General features: G+C 50.8%; 3 protein-coding genes across 3 annotated transcripts; 1 reads left to right on the top strand and 2 right to left on the bottom strand.

Moving 5' to 3' along the window:
• Positions 1-5: 5 nt before the first annotated feature.
• Positions 6-3,282, bottom strand: LOC118086268 (zinc finger protein 501). Its single transcript, XM_035117690.2, has one exon. It carries the CDS (start codon positions 3,158-3,160, stop codon positions 1,748-1,750), a length of 1,413 nt encoding a protein of 470 aa, XP_034973581.1. The 5' UTR covers positions 3,161-3,282; the 3' UTR covers positions 6-1,747.
• A 63-nt stretch (positions 3,283-3,345) lies between these two features.
• Positions 3,346-13,396, top strand: ERCC1 (ERCC excision repair 1, endonuclease non-catalytic subunit). The gene is made up of 10 exons (XM_035117718.2): positions 3,346-3,768; positions 4,956-5,047; positions 5,756-6,061; positions 7,090-7,193; positions 8,481-8,580; positions 9,546-9,622; positions 10,377-10,476; positions 11,109-11,180; positions 11,754-11,822; positions 13,097-13,396. The coding sequence occupies exons 2-10, from the start codon at positions 4,967-4,969 to the stop codon at positions 13,148-13,150; spliced, it is 963 nt and encodes a 320-aa protein (XP_034973609.1). The 5' UTR covers positions 3,346-3,768; positions 4,956-4,966; the 3' UTR covers positions 13,151-13,396.
• Positions 13,297-16,045, bottom strand: POLR1G (RNA polymerase I subunit G). The gene is made up of 3 exons (XM_035117704.2): positions 15,984-16,045; positions 15,606-15,744; positions 13,297-14,786 (listed from the first exon to the last, which is right to left on the bottom strand). The coding sequence occupies exons 1-3, from the start codon at positions 16,030-16,032 to the stop codon at positions 13,724-13,726; spliced, it is 1,251 nt and encodes a 416-aa protein (XP_034973595.1). The 5' UTR covers positions 16,033-16,045; the 3' UTR covers positions 13,297-13,723.
• Positions 16,046-18,892: the final 2,847 nt, after the last annotated feature.

The raw sequence follows: 18,892 nt of genomic DNA, 5'->3' as shown, positions 1-18,892 counted from the left end.
CGCCACCTGCTCGCCTTTTCTCTAAACTAAAAAGTCCCCAATACGGCAACCTTTCCTCATAGGGGAAGCCTCTCCATCACCCTTGGCCATTTTGGCTGCCCTTTTCTAAAACCTTTTCCACCTCTACAATGCCCTTTTTGAGGGGAGGCGACCAGAACTGTACGTGGTATTCCAGCAGTCACACCATAGATTGCATAATGGCAATTGGGAAAGTCGTAGAAGAGTCCTTAAAATCAGGGATTAGATTACAACTGTGTACATTACTGGCAAAAAATGCAGGCTAGGTCATTTTCTCAGTTTGGATTGAAGCTGGTTGGGGGTGAAATCAAAATGCAGTATTTCGTAAGAAACATGATAGATATGGATTGTGGCTAATATGTGCACAGTGTTTCCCAAACCACCGATGAGAGCACACTGCATGCAGAGCAAACAGACTTGGTCTCAGATGGAGTTTCAGAACTGAGGCAAGTGCTTTTTGAGGTAAGTGCCTAGACCAGGGGTTCCCAACAAAATTTTCTCGAGGACCCCTCATCGAGCCGGTATTGTGACAAGGACCCCCATTAATTCCTAATCCTAAAATTAAAAAGTGAGCGCGCACCAGGGAGGAGGGAGGGGAATGGAGAAGACAGGGTATCTGCGCAGTAGCGCACAAATGGAGCAGATGCACGCAAAGCATCTTGGGGAGGTGAGCGTTAGTAGAATGCGCGCGCTGCCTCTTTGCAAAACAGTAGTGTTTGTAAAGCGCCACCTAACGGCATACAGCAGAACTACTGCCTCTATCTAATTCTAGTTTTGCGCTAGACTCTGCTCATGCAGGAAGCGGCCAAAACAAAAAATCTGTTATCATACGAAATATATTTAATATATTTTTAAATATATTTTTTATTCTAATAGCATCTTGCGGACCCCTCTAGCATAGCTCGCGGACCCCTGGGGGTCCTCGGACCAACTGTTGGGAACCACTGGCCTAGACTTTGAAATTCCCTTCCTAGAGAAGCCAGGCTGGCTCCCTCCTTGCTGCCAAGATCTTATTCCAACAGGCTTTTGGGGAATGACTGCTTGTAATGAGGAGAATGGTGCCATGTTGATGTCTCTATAAAATGTTTTAATTCTATTAATGTTCAATTGTTTTCTTACTGACTGGCTCTCCCCTTTAGGCTTTTAGCTGTTCTTATTTTTTATCTGTAAGCCATCGTGAGTATAAATAAATATATACTAACAATAATAAATGCGGGGTGGAAGGAAAAAGCATTTGGGTTGCAGCATTTTGCTCTTTCTTGCCTTTTTGAAATACCTTCAGTTATTTCAAAAGCTTTGTTAAAAATAAAAGTGTCTTGGCAACTTGCTGCTCCTCTCTGAAGCAGGGGGCTCCCTATGGAGGGAAAGAGGCAGGCAAGAGAGGGCCTCCTTCAGACCTATGAATTACATTTACTTTATTTATTTATTTATTTATTTATTATACTGCACTTCATCTGAAGATCAGAGGGCGGTTCACAACATTAAAATACAGAATAAGAGCACGAAATACATAAAATAAAAGCAGAAGCAGACCAAGAAGCCCCCACCCTCCCACAACACATTTAGGAGGACATTGAATGTTGGTCCGCCCAAGGCCTGGCTTCGCATTTTGAGCATTTGTAAGGTCTCTCTTCAATGTGCATTCTTTTACGATTAAAAAGATTGAAAGGATTTTTTTTAAAAAAAGATTGAAAGGAGAAGCAGAACCCTTGTCGCAGGCCAAGCATTCTTATGTCCTCACCACTTCATGGGTTCTCTGGTGTGCAATAAGCTGTGTGCTGAACTGGAAGCCCTGCTCACATTCCGAGCATTTAAAAGTCCTTTTGTTAGTGTGAACAAGTTGATGTCTAACAAGGTTTGATTGAGAACTATACCCTCTACCACAGTCTGAGCACTTGTGCAACTTCTCTCCTGTGTGGCTTCTCTGTTGTGCAGTAAGCTGTGTGCTAAGCTGGAAGCTCTGTTCACATTTGTAAGGCCTCCCTTCAGCGTGGATTTTTCGATGTTTAACAAGGCCCGACAGAGAAGTATACCTCCTATCACAGTCTGAGCACTTGTGTGGCCTCTCCCTTGTGTGGCTTTTCCAATGCACTTTAAGGCTGTTTCTGTAATAGAAGCTCTGCCCGCATTCTGAACATTTAAAAGGCTTCTCTTTAGTGTGGATTCTCCGATGCACACTAAGGTTGGAATGAGAAGTATACCTCTTGCCACAGTCTGAGCACCTGTACGGCCTCTCCCCTGTGTGGGTTCTCTGGTGTGCCTGAAGGCTGGTGCTGTAATTGAAGCTCTGCCCACATTCTGAGCATTTATACGGCCTTTCTCCAGTGTGGGTTCTTTCATGTTCGATAAGCTTTGCCTTGTAACAGAACCCTTTCCCGCACACTTGGCACACGTACGGTCTCTCCGCGGTGTGGGTCACCTGGTGTACGGTAAGGCTTGACTTGCGCATGAAGCTTTTTTCACACCGCTCACATTTATAAGGGGTCTCCCCCGTGTGAATTCTCCGGTGGTCCGTAAGGGCAGAATTGCGCTTGAAGCTTTTCCCACACAGCTCGCACTTATAGGGGGCCTCTCCTGTGTGCACTCTCTGGTGCTCCGTAAGGTTTGACTTGGATTTGAAGCTTTTCTCACACAGGCTGCACCGAAAGGGTCTCTCTCCCGTCTTCTGGGTTCTGTGCGCAATGTTCCCATTCGCCTCTCTGGGCTCATGTCCCGCTGGCAGCATCGCACAAGGTCCTCCTTCGTGCATATGATCACCTGCCAAACTTCTGGCCTCCCCGTTGCCGTTTTCCTTCTGCGGCTGCCTCTCTTCGACCGAACACAGAGCCTGGCCTGCCTCTTCATCCTCCTCCTCCTTTACTACCACCTGGAGGGAGCGCAGGACTTCTTCGAACTGCCCCGGTTCTCCTCTCCAGGCAGGATCCGAGGGGTCCGGGGAGCTGCTTCCTCCCAGAGAGAGAACATTTGCGTAGTTCTCCAGCGTGACCTCCTTGTATAGAGCCCTCTGCCACGGGCCCAGGAGGTCCCACTCGCCCGGGCTGAAGCGCACGGCCACCTCCTCGAAGGACACCCGGAGCGAGGAGCGGGACAAGGCAGGCGCTCCGGGAAGCGAAGGCTCCGGCATCGCTTCCTCGGGCGCCATGGCTCAGGGCGAGGAGTCCCGAAAGACCTCTTCCCCCCTCCGCTTCACCCTGAGGGACGCTTCCGGCGGAAGCCCAACGCGGACTGCCATAGAGGACGGGGGATAGAGTGACTTCCGGCTCCTAATTGGGTCTATGGCGGGGCCCCAAGTTAAAACCGGAAGTGGGTGTAAATTAGTATTTCCTGAGTCAGTTGACTGTGAGGGAAATAAATGTTTGAGAGCTTTTTTATACGTATGTATATTTAACATTCTGGAGGTGGAGTCGCCACAGAGACAGGAAATGCCTTGACTAGCGGCTTCTTAACCATAGAGTTGGGAGAGAAGGAAGAGGCGTGCCCATGGCTAGAGCGTCCGGAAGAAGAAACATCCGGGTTCCTCTCGGGAAACGATAGCCGCCGGAAAGAGCGGCCTCGGCGTCGCCTCACGCGTTGCCCGCCCCGCGCCCCTTTCCACTACTGTATTCGGATTAAATGCATTGGCGGCTAAAGAAGACTCGGTGGCCGCTCTGCGCTTCGCTTGGCGTCGGTGTCTATCGTCCGGGAGCCAGAGAGGCCCACATGCGGAGAACGAGCCAGCTGCCAGCCGCGGGAGCTGATGCGCATGATCAGGTGAGCCCTCGCCGTCCAATCAAAAGGCAGAATTTATGATGGACGGCGCGAAGGGGAAGGGACGGGCGTTTCCCCGTTACCATAGTGATTCTGACAAGACCCAAGTTTGGAGGTTGTGACCCCTCCCCATTTCCCAATAATAAGCAACACATAAATTTTAATTGACAAAAGAGCAGAATGGAAGGTCCCTGCCTGCAAAGAGCTCACAGTTGTGGGCATTTGAAAGAGGGAGGCTGGGGAGGGAGCGCCCCCCTCCCAAATATTCTGATTTTAATGCTTTTTTATCCTTTTCCTGTCGAGGGTTTCCCATAATGGGCATCTGGTCGGCCACTTTGAGAGAAGGAGGCTGGACTAATATGGGTCAATTCATTGGCCTGATCCAGCAGCCAGGCTCTTCCTACGCTCTTATACCCTGGCCTCAGTCACGGTTATAGTTTAGTCCATCTCTATCCTGCCTTTCTTGCACCACAGAACTCGAGAGACTTTATGGTTTTTTCCCAGGCAGTGTCTCCTCCAACCACTCCAAATCACACCCAGACCTGTTTAGCTGGAGCAAAAGGGCAGCTGCCCTCATACCCTAAGAGGAACATTGCTCCCATTTAATGGGTGAGAAAGCCGAGGGCCTTGTAACAGTAGTGAACGTCCTGATTAAACAAACAGTGCCTGCTCCAGCAGGTCGTGTGGCATGCACAGCCAAAAGCATTTCAGCAATTTTCACTCAAGACAAAAACACATTTGCCTGGAATGCAGAAAGCATTTAGTTGTCATAAACATAAACTTGTTTTCATTGACCTTCTGCAATTGCATATATAAACTATTGATTTATGTTAATTCCTAGCCTGCCCCCCATGCCTAGGTCTGCTTCTCACATAAAATGACTCCCCCCCCCAAGTAATTCCTTCCTTGCAGAGGGTTGGGCTAGATGACCCTGTTGGTCCCTTACAACTCTGTGATTCTGTGCTTGAGAAATGGATGTGTGGCTGGTGGGTAAGGTATTCCTCCTGGATTCTGGCAGCTGGTAATCATAGTGAAATAAGAGGAGAATCTTTCAGAGCTGTGCTGTGCCAGCTTTTAGCCTTCTGCTCTTGTAAAACACATGTGCCGCCATAGGGCTACAAACTGGCACCCCACAGCAGCAGGTAGAGACTGAGAGAGACTTTCAGGTGTACCTTCTTGACTCTTGCCAGGAACTGGAGACATGGAGCCCCCAGCATCTGAGAAAGCATTGGAAGGGAGGAAGAAGTTCACTGTGAAGATGGACGATGAAGACATAGCTCCGGTACGACAGGAGGTTTTGGGTGAGGTTGTGAAGATCCCTCTTGGAGGACTATTCCCCTCCCCCCCCCCAAATAAAATCTTACGGGACATCAGTCTGACCCCTGTAGTTCATGCACTGTAGTTCCAGATTGGATTGCTGCAATGCGCTCTGGGTGAGAATGCTGCAGCATGGATCAGTTTACCTGCGAGATCGCCTTACCCTACAAGTGCCCACTCGACAGCTTTGATTGGTGGAACTGGCCCTGTTACATGTGCAACATAATACCCATTCCACATTTGTAAGAACAAAATTTTTAGTGTGGAGGCATCTACACTTGGGAACTCCCTGCCTATGGATATCCGGCAAATGCCTTCACTGAACACTAAAAGCATTTTTGTTCAGACAAGCCTACCCAGAGATGCAAAATGAGCATGCAGAATGTTGGTGCATGTTTTAATCTCTTTTGGGTTTATTGCTGATTTTTATAATGATACAATAAGTTGTTTTTACTGATAATTTTATGGTATTATTCCCATTGTCAACCACTATGAGCTTTGTTTGTTTTTATGAAATAATCAGTAAATAATCTTCACCCGTATGCTCATACTGAAAACCCAACACATGCACAGAGCTCCCTCCCTCACAGAAGCCACCGTCTCTCCTCTCCAACAGAGCCAAAATCAATTCCTCAGTCACCCAACATTCTCTCCCCACCCCCTCTATTTCCAGGTGAAACTTCTTTTCAAACCCTCTTCTGCAGCCACAGCCTCGCCAGCCTCCGAGGCCCCAGTTGTGCCAGGGGGCGCATCGTACGCAGACTATGTTGTTGGACAAGTGGCGGCCTCTTCAACTCCTCAGGTGAAGCAAGGAGCACCTGTTGCCACAGCCTCTGCTCTCCCAAGAGTGCCCCCTCCACATTCCGAAAACAAGAGCCTCCCTGTCGTGCAAAGTGCAACGGAAGACAGAGCACTCCCCTTGAACCTAGTGCCAAAACCAGGAACCAAACACAACAGCATCATCGTCAGCCCCCGTCAGGTGAGAGAGGGGAGTGGGCAAGCAGGCAAGGGACTCCTCCTCCCCTTCTCTCAGCCCCTGCCCCTTTGGACAATTCTGCTGGCGTTACGTGGCACCCAGATTGGTAGGTCAAGCTGTGGTTGATTTCAAACAGAGCCCAGGGCAGTTCCGAAATCTCAAGTGAATCATAGAATTGTAAGGGACACCAAGGGCTATCTACTCCAACCCCGTGCAATGCCGGAATCAGAGCTAATGTGTGGAACCGACTGCGCTTACTGCATAAATTTCCATGGCTTTGCATGAATTCCAATCCAGACCTGTTGTTGTTGTTGTTGTTTAGTCGTTTAGTCATGTCTGACTCTTCGTGACCCCATGGACCAGAGCACGCCAGGCACTCCTGCCTTCCACTGCCTCCCGCAGTTTGGTCAGACTCATGTTGGTACCTTCGAGAACACTGTCCAACCATCTCGTCCTCTGTCGTCCCCTTCTCCTTGTGCCCTCCATCTTTCCCAACATCAGGGTCTTTTCCAGGGAGTCTTCTCTTCTCATGAGCATGTGAAGTATTGGAGCCAATCCCTACCTCCTGAACTCAAATCCAGAAACTCTGTCCATTGGACAGCACTGCTTAGTTTCGCAGAGGGAAAAGCCCCAGACCCCACCTTGCTTGTAAACCATTCTTCCTCAATCTGGCAGCCTTTGAGGGGGCAAGGAGAAAGCACTTTGCAGATGTTCAGAGACTACCTTCTCTGTATGAGCAGGCCAGGCATTCACAACTGCTTCCAGGGCTGAGCCCCAGTTTAAATCTGAAAGTGTCACATGCTCACAGCTGTCAAGAAAACCATTCCAGGTGTCCATGCAAAAGGGCATTGGCAGAATTTGGCAGGAGGAAGCAAGATCTCATGCCTCTCCTTTACAGCCCCTTCCTCCTGTGTCTGCCTTCCCACTTTCCTCTCTCACTTACCCCACATCCTAGTTGCTTCTACACTCTCGGACTGCATCTGAAACCCTGGCACCCATTGACTCCCAACTTTACTCCCTTCTTTCCTCAGAGGGGGAACCCTATCCTGAAGTTCATCCGCAATGTGCCCTGGGAGTTTGGCGAGATTGTCCCGGATTATGTGCTGGGCCAAAGCACCTGCGCCCTTTTCCTGAGGTGAGAATTGGCAGACACAAGCATCTGAGCACACCCCAAGTGCTCAGGCAGCTGCCTCTAGGGCCTCCCAAGTCCAAAGCTTGCAGGTTTCCTGGTCTCCTATGGAGAGGACACAACCCTTCCCACTGCTAGCCCCTGAGCGAGGCTTCTTTTCTAATCCAAACTGATCCACAAGATCACCTTACCCCATATACTCAAACGCTTCAGTGAGCGGAAATATCACTGTTACAGGTGCTGCATAATACTTCTTCCACATTTGTAAGAACTTGATATTTTTGGTGTGACAGCACTCACACTATGGAACTTCCTGCCTATTGACATGAGGCTAGATCCTTCACTGTGCTCTTCTAAAATAATTCTTGTTTTGACAAGCAGATGTTTAGAAATCTGGTGCGAGTTTTAATCTGGGGAATCGCAAAAGCTGTAGCGGGTGTATTATTTATTTTACTGGGACAATGATTGGTTGGCATTGCAGAAAGCAAAGCATGGTTTCGGTATCGTTTGGAAGCAGAATTTGTGAGCTTGCCAACAGCATGTTAACGAAATACTTTGGTTGTTGTTTTGTTGTTTTTAACTACTTACTTGTGTTTTTACTTTGTTTTATTCTGTGAACTGCCCTGAGATCTTGTGAGGAAGGGCAGTACATAAATTTGATAATTAATGTGTTTTTAGACTATCACTTTAACATTTTCAAAGTCTTAAATCATTGTTGCTTTTTGCTATCGAGAATGTTACTGCTTTATATTTTTGCAAACCGCGTCAAGGACTTTTAAAAAATCAAGCAGTGTATAAATGTGATGAAACAAACAGAAATAAATAAAATCGCTTTCTTACTGGCAGAAGCTGCCCTGACCATATTGTGGTTGGCTGCTTCCCCTCTGAGAAGCTGGAATAGTCGTGAACATTCCATGACGTCATTGCACCACTCAGTTGTTTCAGCGGGTGGTGAGGTTTGCAACTAGGTGGGCAAGGACCGGTTTAAGCCTTCGACACAGGCAAATCCTTTCCAAAGGTTCGAGGGATGCGGGGATCGGAAGAGATCAGGGGTTACCATGGCAGTGAGGCAGCACTAAAGCACCTTCAAATCAAGTGTTGAACCATTGAGCTTCTTTGCTGGGAAAGGGGCCTCTCCAGCAATGTAACATTTCACCTGTGCCTCGAGATTGGGCAAAGACCATTTAAAGGGCCTGGCAGCCTCCCCCACAGAGTTGGTGCACCCCTTTTGACAAAATAAAACTTGCTCTGAATGGTTTCTTTTCTCCCTCTCTCTCTCTCTGCCACCTGCAGTCTCCGGTACCACAACCTGAACCCCGGCTACATCCACGAACGCTTGCGCCAGCTCGGAAGGTCATACATGCTGCAGGTGCTGCTGCTTCAGGTTGATGTGGTGAGAAACCTTGAACCACCTCACCTCCTCCGACTCCAGCCCTCTCCTTCCCTCCGGCTCGGTCTGCCAGCTCCACAAAATCCGCCAACCCCTATTCTCAGTCCCTGGAGCACAGCAGCCACTTCTTTGTGTCTTCTCTTTTAGTTTAGAGAAAAGGCAAGCAAGGTGTGTCAGGATAGCTTATAAAATTACGCATGGCACGGAGAAAGCAGGTAAGAGAGACGTTTTTCTCTCCTAATGCTAGAACTTGTGGCCATGCAGCAAAGCCGAATGTTGGAAGATTTGGGACAGACCAAAATAAGTCCTTCACGCAGCAGTGTTAAACTGTGGAACTCACCCCTGCAGGAGGAAGTGAAGGCCAACAACCTGGATAGTTTTAAGAGGGTTGGACAAACTCATGGAAGATAAGGTTATCAATCATGGCTCAACTCTGGCTCCACAGCTGGAGGCAGCAATGCTTCAGGCTACCTGTTGCTGGAAACCGCAATGAAGGGAGAGGGATCTTGTGCTCAGGTTCTGCATGTGGGTTTCCCTTTGGAGTATATGGTTGGCCACTGTGAGAACAGGATGCTGAACTAGATTAGCCATTGGCCTTATCCAGCAGCCAGGTATTTATGTCCTTATGGCTCCTCCAGGCCCAGAGGCAGTCTTATCTAGTTTCCTAGGTTCGTTGGGGTATTTAGCCACTGGGAGAAGAGGATGCTGGACTAGATGAGCCTCCTTTGGCCTGATCCAGCAGGCACTTCTTGTGTTCTTTCCCTCTCCGTGACGTCGGAGGTATCCCGAGACACCAATTGTGAATGGTTCCCTTCATGTTCCACCTGAAAAGGGGATGCTGGGCTGGGTGGGTCTTTGCTTTGATGCAGCAGCCAGATTCCCTCCCTTCCACACAGACACCCCTCATTCCCTGCCCCCTCCAGACCTGTGTGGCTCATCTTCCCAACTTGCTTCCTTGTTCCCTTTAGAAAGACCCACACCAGGCACTGAAGGAGCTGGCCAAGATCTGCATCCTCGCTGACTGCACCCTCATCCTGGCCTGGAGGTGAGGACCAAAGACTGGGGAAGGGAGGGGCGCGTCTGCCGAGACTCGAAGCAACAGCATAGAGGAAGTTCCCAGTTTCTCAATCACTGGCCTGAATGCAGTCTAGCTCTGGCCAAGGTAGTTTGGAAGGGGCAGGGATTCAGCAGCAGGGCAAGCACTTGGTGTGCAGAAGATCCTGGATGCAAATCCAGGTTAAAAAGCCAGATTTCTAGCAGCAGGACCTGGAATTGGCTCTGCCCCAGAAAATGGCAGGTGTCCGCATTCCTTCAGGGGCTGGTCTGTGTGCTTAGCGAGGTTCCTCTCGATCCAGCCCTCAGCCTCCCTCTTCCCATCACAAAGCCTTTTCTGCTGCTAGAGTCCATGGCAGAGGGTGGATTCCTGTGTGTCAGGAGGCAGGCTGTCCATCCCGCCCCTGGGGGTATTGCAGTTGCATTGCTCCAAAGATCTAGGGAATGAGACGCTCCCTTTTGGAAAGCATTTCCCAGCCCCCAAGATCTTGCGAGACGACACCTGCCTCCCCTCCCCTGTCGAGGTGGTGACACACATTGCACCACGCACAGAATCCCCAGCTTGTCAACTACTCGATGAACCTAAGTTTCCAGTCCTCATTGTCAAAAGATTAGATTTTTTTTCCCCCAGGAGAAAAAAAAAAGCAACCATGAAATGGGCTGGCCAGCTTTGCTCACGAAACAGGGGGTGCTTGTGTTCTGAGGTGGGTCTGCAGAGCCCTTTGGCTTCTCTTTCCCCTCTCCAGCCCAGAGGAAGCAGGACGCTACTTGGAAACCTACAAAGCCTACGAGCAGAAGCCGGCCGACTTGCTGAAGGAGAAAGTGGACCAGGACTACCTGTCGAGAGTAAGAAACTCCTTCCCACCAGCCTCAGCCTTATTAGCTAGGGAGCCCCAGGCCTAGATCAGGCTCATCTACCCCAGTGGCTAATTGCCCCCTTTTTATTCCCTCACACACAGAGAGCCCACTTCAACTCCGCCACTTGGGTTACAGGTTGTCAGCATCTGTTTCCTCTCATGCCTGTCATCCAAATCACCCCAGATGGAAATGGGAAGAAGGCGGCACTGTTCTATAGGTTAATCTTCTATTTTTAAGGAGATAGTGGCCATAAGTCCTTGACCGCTACATGTATGACAGATCACCCTTTGCCCTGCTGTTCTTTGCCATCTCTAAAACCAAGCATCTCTCTCACACGCTTTTCCTGAAAGCACCTGAAATGCTACTTACATTCCTTCCTCTCTGAAGTTTGCAAAATGAATAGAAACACCCAACCATAAGCTTGGCAGGTCAGGTGCTGCAGAGCTTTTTTATAGAATCAGAGTTGGCAGGGACCTCGAGGGCCATCTACCGCAACCCCTTGCAACGCAGGAATCTCTTGCCCAACATGGGGCTTGAACCCACGACCCTGAGATTAAGAGCCTCCTGCTCTACTGACTGAGTTATCCCATGCTCGGCCTGTCTTCCTTCCCTCACTGCAGGTGACAGACTGCCTGACCAGCGTGAAATCGGTGAACAAGACAGACACCCTGAGTCTGCTCTCCACCTTTGGAGTGAGTCACTTACCTTGGCATGGGAGGGGGGAAGTTTTCAAGAGAAGCAGCCTATGCCCTTTGACCCAAAAGCCCTTCCCTTTAATCCCAGAAATGAGATATTCTGGGTGGACAGGACTGCTTCAGTGCTAAAAAAATAGGCTCAGGGCACCGCCTATTTGGAAACACTCCATGTGGCCCTCCTACAGAATGGCTGGGGAACCTTAGGCCTGGGCACTAAATGTGGCCCTCTAAGCCTCTTCTGCCTGGCCTTCAGATCTCTCCCCAGCCCCTACTGCCCATCAGCCCTGCCTCAATCCCTCCTTGAGCATTTCTGCCAGGCTGGAATGCTGCAATGCTTCTTTGGACGGGCAGAGAGGGGTGTGGGCGTCTGTAGCAGCTAGCTTACTGTACAAAGGTAGTATTTGCATCCACAGCTCCACCTGCCTTGGCCTCTGGTCCCTCCTGGGGAACATGGCCCCTAGATTTGAAAAGGGTTCCCCAGCCCTGCTGCAGAACACTTTGTGAACTCTTAAGCCCTGTTCTTCCTTCTTAGACCTGCTTTTTTAACTGGGTCCATCTCTTGCCTTGTAGTCGCTGCATAGCATCATCCAAGCTTCCAAGGAGGATCTGTCCCTGTGCCCAGGGATCGGGCCCCAAAAGGTACAGCTGTCCAATGCACAAATAGTTTGATTGTCGTCGGCTTGTGGGAGGTCGAGGCCTGCCACATTGTCGTAGTCAGGTACTTTGCAAGGAAAAAGGTAAAGGACCCCTGGACGGTTAAGTCCAGTCAAAGGCGACTACGGGGTTGCGGCACTCATCTCGCTTTCAGGCCAAGGGAGCCGGTGTTTGTCCACAGACAGCTTTCCAGGTCATGTGGCCAGCAGGACTAAACCGCTTCTGGCTCAACAGAACACTGTGATGGAAACCGAGCGCACAGAAACGCAGGTGGCGCTGTGGTCTAAACCACCGAGCCTCTTGGGCTTGCTGATTGCAAGGTTGGCGGTTCAAATCTGCATAACGGTTGTGAGCTCCCGTTACTCTGTCCCAGCTTCTGCCAACCTAGCAGTTCAAAAGCACACCAGTGCAAGTAGATAAATAGGTACCGCTGCAGCGGGAAGGTAAACGGTGTTTCCGTGCACTCTGGTTTCTGTCATGGTGTTCCGTTGCGCCAGAAGTGGTTTAGTCATGCTGGCTCTCTCGGCCTGAAAGCAAGATGAGCGCCGCAACCCCATAGTCACCTTTGACTGAACTTAACTGTCCAGGGGTCCCTTACCTTTTTTACCTTTACTTTGCAAGGTCTCCCAGGAACTACTTTTGAGGCCTCAATCTTCTCGCCCTCAGGACCGAAAGTGCAAAACGGCTGTATTTGCAGCCTAGGCAGCATTTCCCGTGGGCGATGCAGCTGCAGTATAGCCACGAGGACCCTTGTGGGCCCTATCACAAAAGTAACTTTTAAGATTGGAAGGGAGTCTGGGATTTCATTGCGGGAAACTAAGTATGCAATGACTGGGAGGCTGCTGCTGGTAAGAGGCATCTCAGGGCGCAAGCACCTAAGCTGGGGGCCTTATCCTGAAAAGTAAACACCCCATTCTTCAACGATTCTCAACACAGAGCTGATTTAAATAGGAGCAGAAGTTGCCCGACACCACAATAGACAGTCTAACTGGCAGCAAGCTCTCCAGGGTTTCAGACATCCGTACTGTTGACTGAGCGTAGGACTCTCTGCCACTGATCTGCAATGGCCCCTCCCCAAAGGCTTCGGGGTCTCATAGGGCTGAGACTGCTTTGGGAAAGAGGGTGACCGAAAGAGCCTCCTTTTCCATTCCCAGGTCCCTGCAGAGCAGCACCAATGGAAATCCCCACAACCACCTATCCCACCTACACACAATGAACATTTGTCTTCCAAATTTTCACTGGCACCCCTTTTCTTCCAGGCCAGAAGGCTCTTTGACGTCCTGCACCAGCCGTTCCTCAAAGCTTCCAAGTGAGCAGGGGCCTCTGTGATGAGAAGACCAGGAGCACGTAGTCTGCAAGTCTGTTGGCTGACATCCCCCCACCCCTCAAACCTTCCAGCTCAAAAACTCAGTTGTTTGCAGAGCCTTGAGGAAGCCCGGCAGAGCAGCACAACCTCCTGGAAGGAGACAAAACCTTTTATTTTTCTACCAGCCAACAATATTTCTCTTCTTCCCCACCCACTTTGCAATAAAACAACACTGTGTGGCAAAAAAAACAACCCCATGATTCTCCCTTATTCTTCTTGGGCAGAGGGAACAGCTTTGCTGAAAAAGTTTGGTTCCTGCTTCACAACTCCTAGGTTCTTCTCTAATCCAGAGGCAGAAAATGAATAAGGTTCTGAGCACCAGGGATCCCTTCACATCTCCATCTCCTGCAGCAACCGGACAAGCTGCGTAAAGAGTTCGCGTAGGTGGGGGGGGGGCATTGTGCTCAAGACAAGGCAGGAGTTTTTGTCCCCTCCCTCTGCAAGGTGTCCCAGACCTGAGCTGGGAAGCAGCTTTTCATTCCTGCTCGCTCGTTGGCTAGTGCTTGACCGGCTTGTCCTTCTATGACGCTTCCTCCTCCCCCTTGTGCTTCTTTTTCTTCTTCTTGTGATGCTTCTGGCTGAGCTCCTCCGCTCTGAGCTCAGAGGATTCCCCCTGCCACTGCTCCCCTCCTCCTTCTCCGGGTGTCCCAGAGGGGACTTCCAACTCACCCCAACCCCCCAGCTCCTGCTTCACAGAGCTGGGCTCCAGCGACTCCGTCCCCCGTTCCTCCTTGGCTTTCTCCCTCTTCTTCTTTTTCTTCTTGAGGAGGCCCAGCTCAGGCTCCTCTTTGACTTGTGCCAGGCAGGCCTGGGGGCTGGCCCCCAGGCTGTTCGGCTCCCTCCCCGGCTCGGTCTTGAGGCAGGCAGGGCCCACCAAGGCAGTCGGCACTGCAGCTGCCTCCTCTTCATGTTTCCGTTTCTTCTTATGCTTATGTGGAGCCCTCCCCCCCACCTCAGGGCTGCCGTTACCCCCTATGTGGGACCTGGGCTCAGCCTCGGAGGGTGCCACCATCATCTCTCCCTCCTCCTCTTTCCTCTTCTCCTTCTTCCTCTTCTTGCTCCTGCGCCCCTCCTCCCCAGCCCCTTCCTCAGGGGCTATCTCCACTCGAGCCACCAGCCCTTCGGAAATTGCCTCCACATCTCCACTCGCCCAGGACTCCTCTTGCTTCACCAGGGGGTGCTCCTGGGGGTCCCCCACCCTCTCGAGGGTCCGTTTCTTTTTTCTCTTTTTCCGGGGGGGCTCCTCGGCAACTTCCTGCAGGGGAGAGGGCCGCTTCGGACAGCCCCCAAAAGGCAGGAAGCGCTGCTTGAGTCCTTCGGGGATCTGGGGGGCCGGTCTGGCTGCGACGGGGAAGAGGGCCTGGTTGGCACCGGGGTCCCCATACCTCTCGCAAAAAGTCAGGGAGCTGCTGAAAGGGGGTGCGCAGGTGAGGAGGTCCAGGTGGCCTGATGGGACGAGCAGCCGGGCACTGCTGCCCCGTTCCCCTGGAGTCGCTTGGACATGGTAGACCTTCTGGGTCCCATCAGACTGCGGTGCCTTCAGAATCTGGAAGCCCACGAGGGGCACGGTGTGGCCTTCGAGGCTGGGGGGCAGGAATCAAGGAACATGTCGAGAGAGTTAGCCATGGAAGAGGACACAGATGCATTTCCACACACAAGCAGATGCAACAAAGCTTTTAAAAGGTATTACTTTACAGGATGTTGGTTGTACAGGCGAATGCTGTATTTGCAAAACCTGGGAACAACCAGACCTGACCCTGCACACTCCCTGTATAAGCAGTGAAAAAAGCGATTGGAGGGTACTGCTGGTTTTGACCTACAAAGCTCTACACAGCTCAGGACCCCAATGCCTCAAGCACTGCCTCTCCCCATGTGAACCAGCCCGGACCCCGCAATCATCATCCAAGGCCCTTCTTCGTTTTCCCACAGGTCCACAGGATGGCAACACGAGAACCGGGCCTCTTCAGTGGTGGCTCCTCACAGAATGCTCCCCTGGCACCATCACTCCATATCTTCTGGCACCAGGCAAAAACATTCCTTTTTAACCAGGCCTTTGACTTAAAATTGTTGTCTTTTAGATTTTTTTAAAGGTTAGTTTTAACATATGTATGTGGTTGTTCTTTGCTCGAAAATATTGCAAGTCGCTTTCGAGTGGTCAAAAAAGGTGACTAATAAACTGAATTAACAACAACAACAACAACAACAACACCCCCACCTTAAGGCAGCTTTCTCCAACCTGGTGCCCAGGACTACAACCCCCCTCAGCTGAAAGCAGTGTGGCCCTGTGATGCTGAGGCTGATGGGAGTTGTAGTCCAACACGTCTGCACGGCACCGGGTTGGGGAAAGGTGACCCGAGGCTTCCCGAGCTTGCTCACGCTCACGTGCACACAAACATGCCTACCTCTCAGGGCTGAAGTTAGCGGGGGCTCTGATCAGCACCAGCTGCTTCGAGGGGCTCCGGAGCGACTCGGGGCTGAGGGGCGGCCCAGGGGCAAACGGGCTGGCGGCGAACTCCTCCGGGCACTCAAAACGCAACGGTCCTGGAGGGGTGGAGATTGAAGAGGTCAGTAAATAGCCCCCAGTATCAGGGAGACCTTGCAGGCCCTTTGGCATCAGGACTACAGGCCCCTTCTGCTCCACGCCCTCCGCAGGTACACTGCCCTTGCACATGGAGGCTCCACTCCGCTTCCACCCTCCCTGCAGCTGCCTCGCCCCCTTCTCAGCCTCCCCATCTTAGGCTCCTTCTGGGAAACGGGGGCCGAAGAACCTTCTCGCTCACCCTCCGGGGCTCCGCTCTGGTCAACGCCGCCGCTACCCCGCACCTCCATGGTTGCAGCGCCCACGTGGAGCTCCTGGAAGCCGCAGCCGCTTCCGGGCTCTCACCGGAGGGGGGCGCGCTTGGTACGCTCCACGCGCTCAGGCACTCTCGGCCGGGTGACGTCAGCGGCGTCCCCCGGACAGAGCACAATGGTACCTTCCCGGCCCTTAAAGTGGAAACGAGTTCGCCTTTTTCCCTTTATTTTTTGTCCGCCGACATTAATGTTGTTTTTCTATAGAGAGCTGCCGTTGTTCCAAATAGGGGTAGGCAGCAGTGGGATTTACCCGAGGGGCAGCAGGGGGGCAGCACAAGGGATGGGGAGGGACGGTCAGTGCATCTGGCTGCTAACCAGAAGTTTGCTGTTTACAGGTAGGTAGCCCTGTTGGTCTGCCGTAGTCGAAACAAAATAGAAAAATTCCTTCCAGTAGCACCTTAGAGACCAACTAAGTTTGTCATTGGTATGAGCTTTCGTGTGCATGCACACTTCTTCAGTTTGCTGGTTCGAGCCCACCCAGAGGTGGCTGTTGTTATGTATTGGAGTTTTCCCTCAGGTCCTTGGCAGGAGGGAATTTTAGGAGGGAACTTTGAATTATGTTTGATACATTGTTTGAGCCAGCCTCTATAAAAGCAGGCTGGTTCAGCAGTGCAGTTCTGTTCCAGCTTTCAAAAAGCAAGCTTCTTGAAGAAATCACTGTGTCGACTGCGATGTCTACGTACAACTTAACACTGGCGACGAGGATGGGATTGATTGCAGTGGGTTGAGCTAGATGACCCCGAGGGATCCCTTCCAACTCTACAATTCCATGCTCCTGAGTCGATGTGCTTAGGATTCGGTCTTCTCCATGTGTGCTCTGCTCCGTGGGGTCACGAAGAGTCGGAAACGACTCAACAACAACAAAAGTTTAGAGAAAAGGGCGACGTGATAGAAGTTTGCAGCATTATGCACGGCAGGGAGAAAGTGGAGAGAGAAACGTTTCTCTCCCTCTCAGAACACTAGAACCCATGTACAACCCGTGAAGCTGAATGTCAGAAGATAAAACGAAGTTGTTGTTCTTTAGTCGTGTCCAACTCTTCATGACCCCATGGACCATAGCACGCCAGGCACTCCTGTCTTGCACTGCCTCCCGCAGTTTGGTCAGACTCATGTTGGTAGCTTCGAGAACACTGTCCAACCATCTCGTCCTCTTTCGTCCCCTTCTCCTTGTGCCGTCCATCTTTCCCAACATCAGGGTCTTTTCCAGGGAGTCTTCTCACGAGGTGGCCAAAGTCTTGGAGCCTCAGCTTCAGGATCTGTCCTTCCAGTGAGCACTCAGGGCTGATTTCCTTCAGAATGGATAGGTTTGATCCATGATCACTGCAGATGGTGACAGCAGTCACGAAATTAAAAGATGCCTGCTTCTTGGGAGAAAAGCAATGACAAACCTAGACAGCATCTTAAAAAGCAGAGACCGCACCTTGCCGACAAAGGTCCGTATAGTGAAAGCTATGGTTTTCTCAGTAAGTGATGCATGGAAGTGAGAGGTGGACCATAAAGAAGGCTGATCGCCAAAGAATTGATGCTTTTGAATTATGGTGCTGGAGGAGAGTCCTGAGAGTCCCATGGACTGCAAAAACAAAGCGTATGGTTAAACTGCAGAACTCCCACAGGAGGTGATGGCCACCAACATGTAAGGCTTTAAAAGAGGATGGGACAAATTCATGGAGGAGGAGAGGGCTATAGATGGCTCCTAGCCATGATGGCTCTGCTCTGCCTCCATAGTCAGAGACAGGGATACTCCTGAATCCCAGTTGCTGGAAACTGCTGGAGGGGAGAGTGTTGCTCCTGTGCTTGGATCCTTCTTGTGGCATCTGGATGCCACTGTGAGAACGGGATGCTGGTCTAAATGGGCCCTTGGCCTGATCCAGCAGGCTCTTCTCATGTGCTTATGTTCTTAAATGCAATAATAAGGTCAAAATTAATTCAAGTGGATTAGTTATTTACCATTTAAAGTTCGTGTTCAGCCAGGCTTTGTGGCCAAAGCGAAGCAGAGAGGCTGATACTTTTGCTGTGGGTGCTTGTGGGTGATGCATGAAGATCCCGATCAACTCTAGTGAGCAGGGTCGTGACTCTTGGTTTTTGTTGTTGTTTAGTCGTGTCCGACTCTTCGTGACCCCATGGACCATAGCACGCCAGGCACTCCTGTCTTCCACTGCCTCCCGCAGTTTGGTCAAACTCATGTTCGTAGCTTCGAGAACACTGTCCAACCATCTTGTCCTCTGTCGTCCCCTTCTCCTAGTGCCCTCAATCCTTCCCAACATCAGGGTCTTTTCCAAGGATTCTTCTCTTCTCATGAGGTGGCCAAAGTATTGGAGCCTCAGCTTCACGATCTGTCCTTCCAGGGAGCACTCAGGGCTGATTTCCTTAAGAATGGATAGGTTTGATCTTCTAGCAGTCCATGGGACTCTCAAGAGTCTCCTCCAGCACCATAATTCAAAAGCACCAATTCTTCGGCGATCAGCCTTCTTTATGGTCCAGCTCTCACTTCCATACATCACTACTGGGAAAACCATAGCTTTAACTATACGGACCTTTGTCGGCAAGGTGATGTCTCTGCTTTTTAAGATGCTGTCTAGGTTTGTCATTGCTTTTCTCCCAAGAAGCAGGCGTCTTTTAATTTCGTGACTGCTGTCACCATCTGCAGTGATCAAGGAGCCCAAGAAGGTGAAATCTCTCACTGCCTCCATTTCTTCCCCTTCTATTTGCCAGGAGGTGATGGGACCAGTGGCCATGATCTTGGTTTTTTTGATGTTGAGCTTCAGACCATATTTTGCGCTCTCCTCTTTCACCCTCATTAAAAGGTTCTTTAATTCCTCCTCACTTTCTGCCATCA

Source organism: Zootoca vivipara, chromosome 6, assembly GCF_963506605.1.
Source record: "Zootoca vivipara chromosome 6, rZooViv1.1, whole genome shotgun sequence".
In the NCBI taxonomy this organism is placed as follows: Eukaryota; Metazoa; Chordata; class Lepidosauria; order Squamata; family Lacertidae; genus Zootoca; species Zootoca vivipara.
The sequence above is the reverse complement of the archived record's forward strand: the minus strand, read 5'-3'. Positions and strand labels throughout refer to the sequence as shown.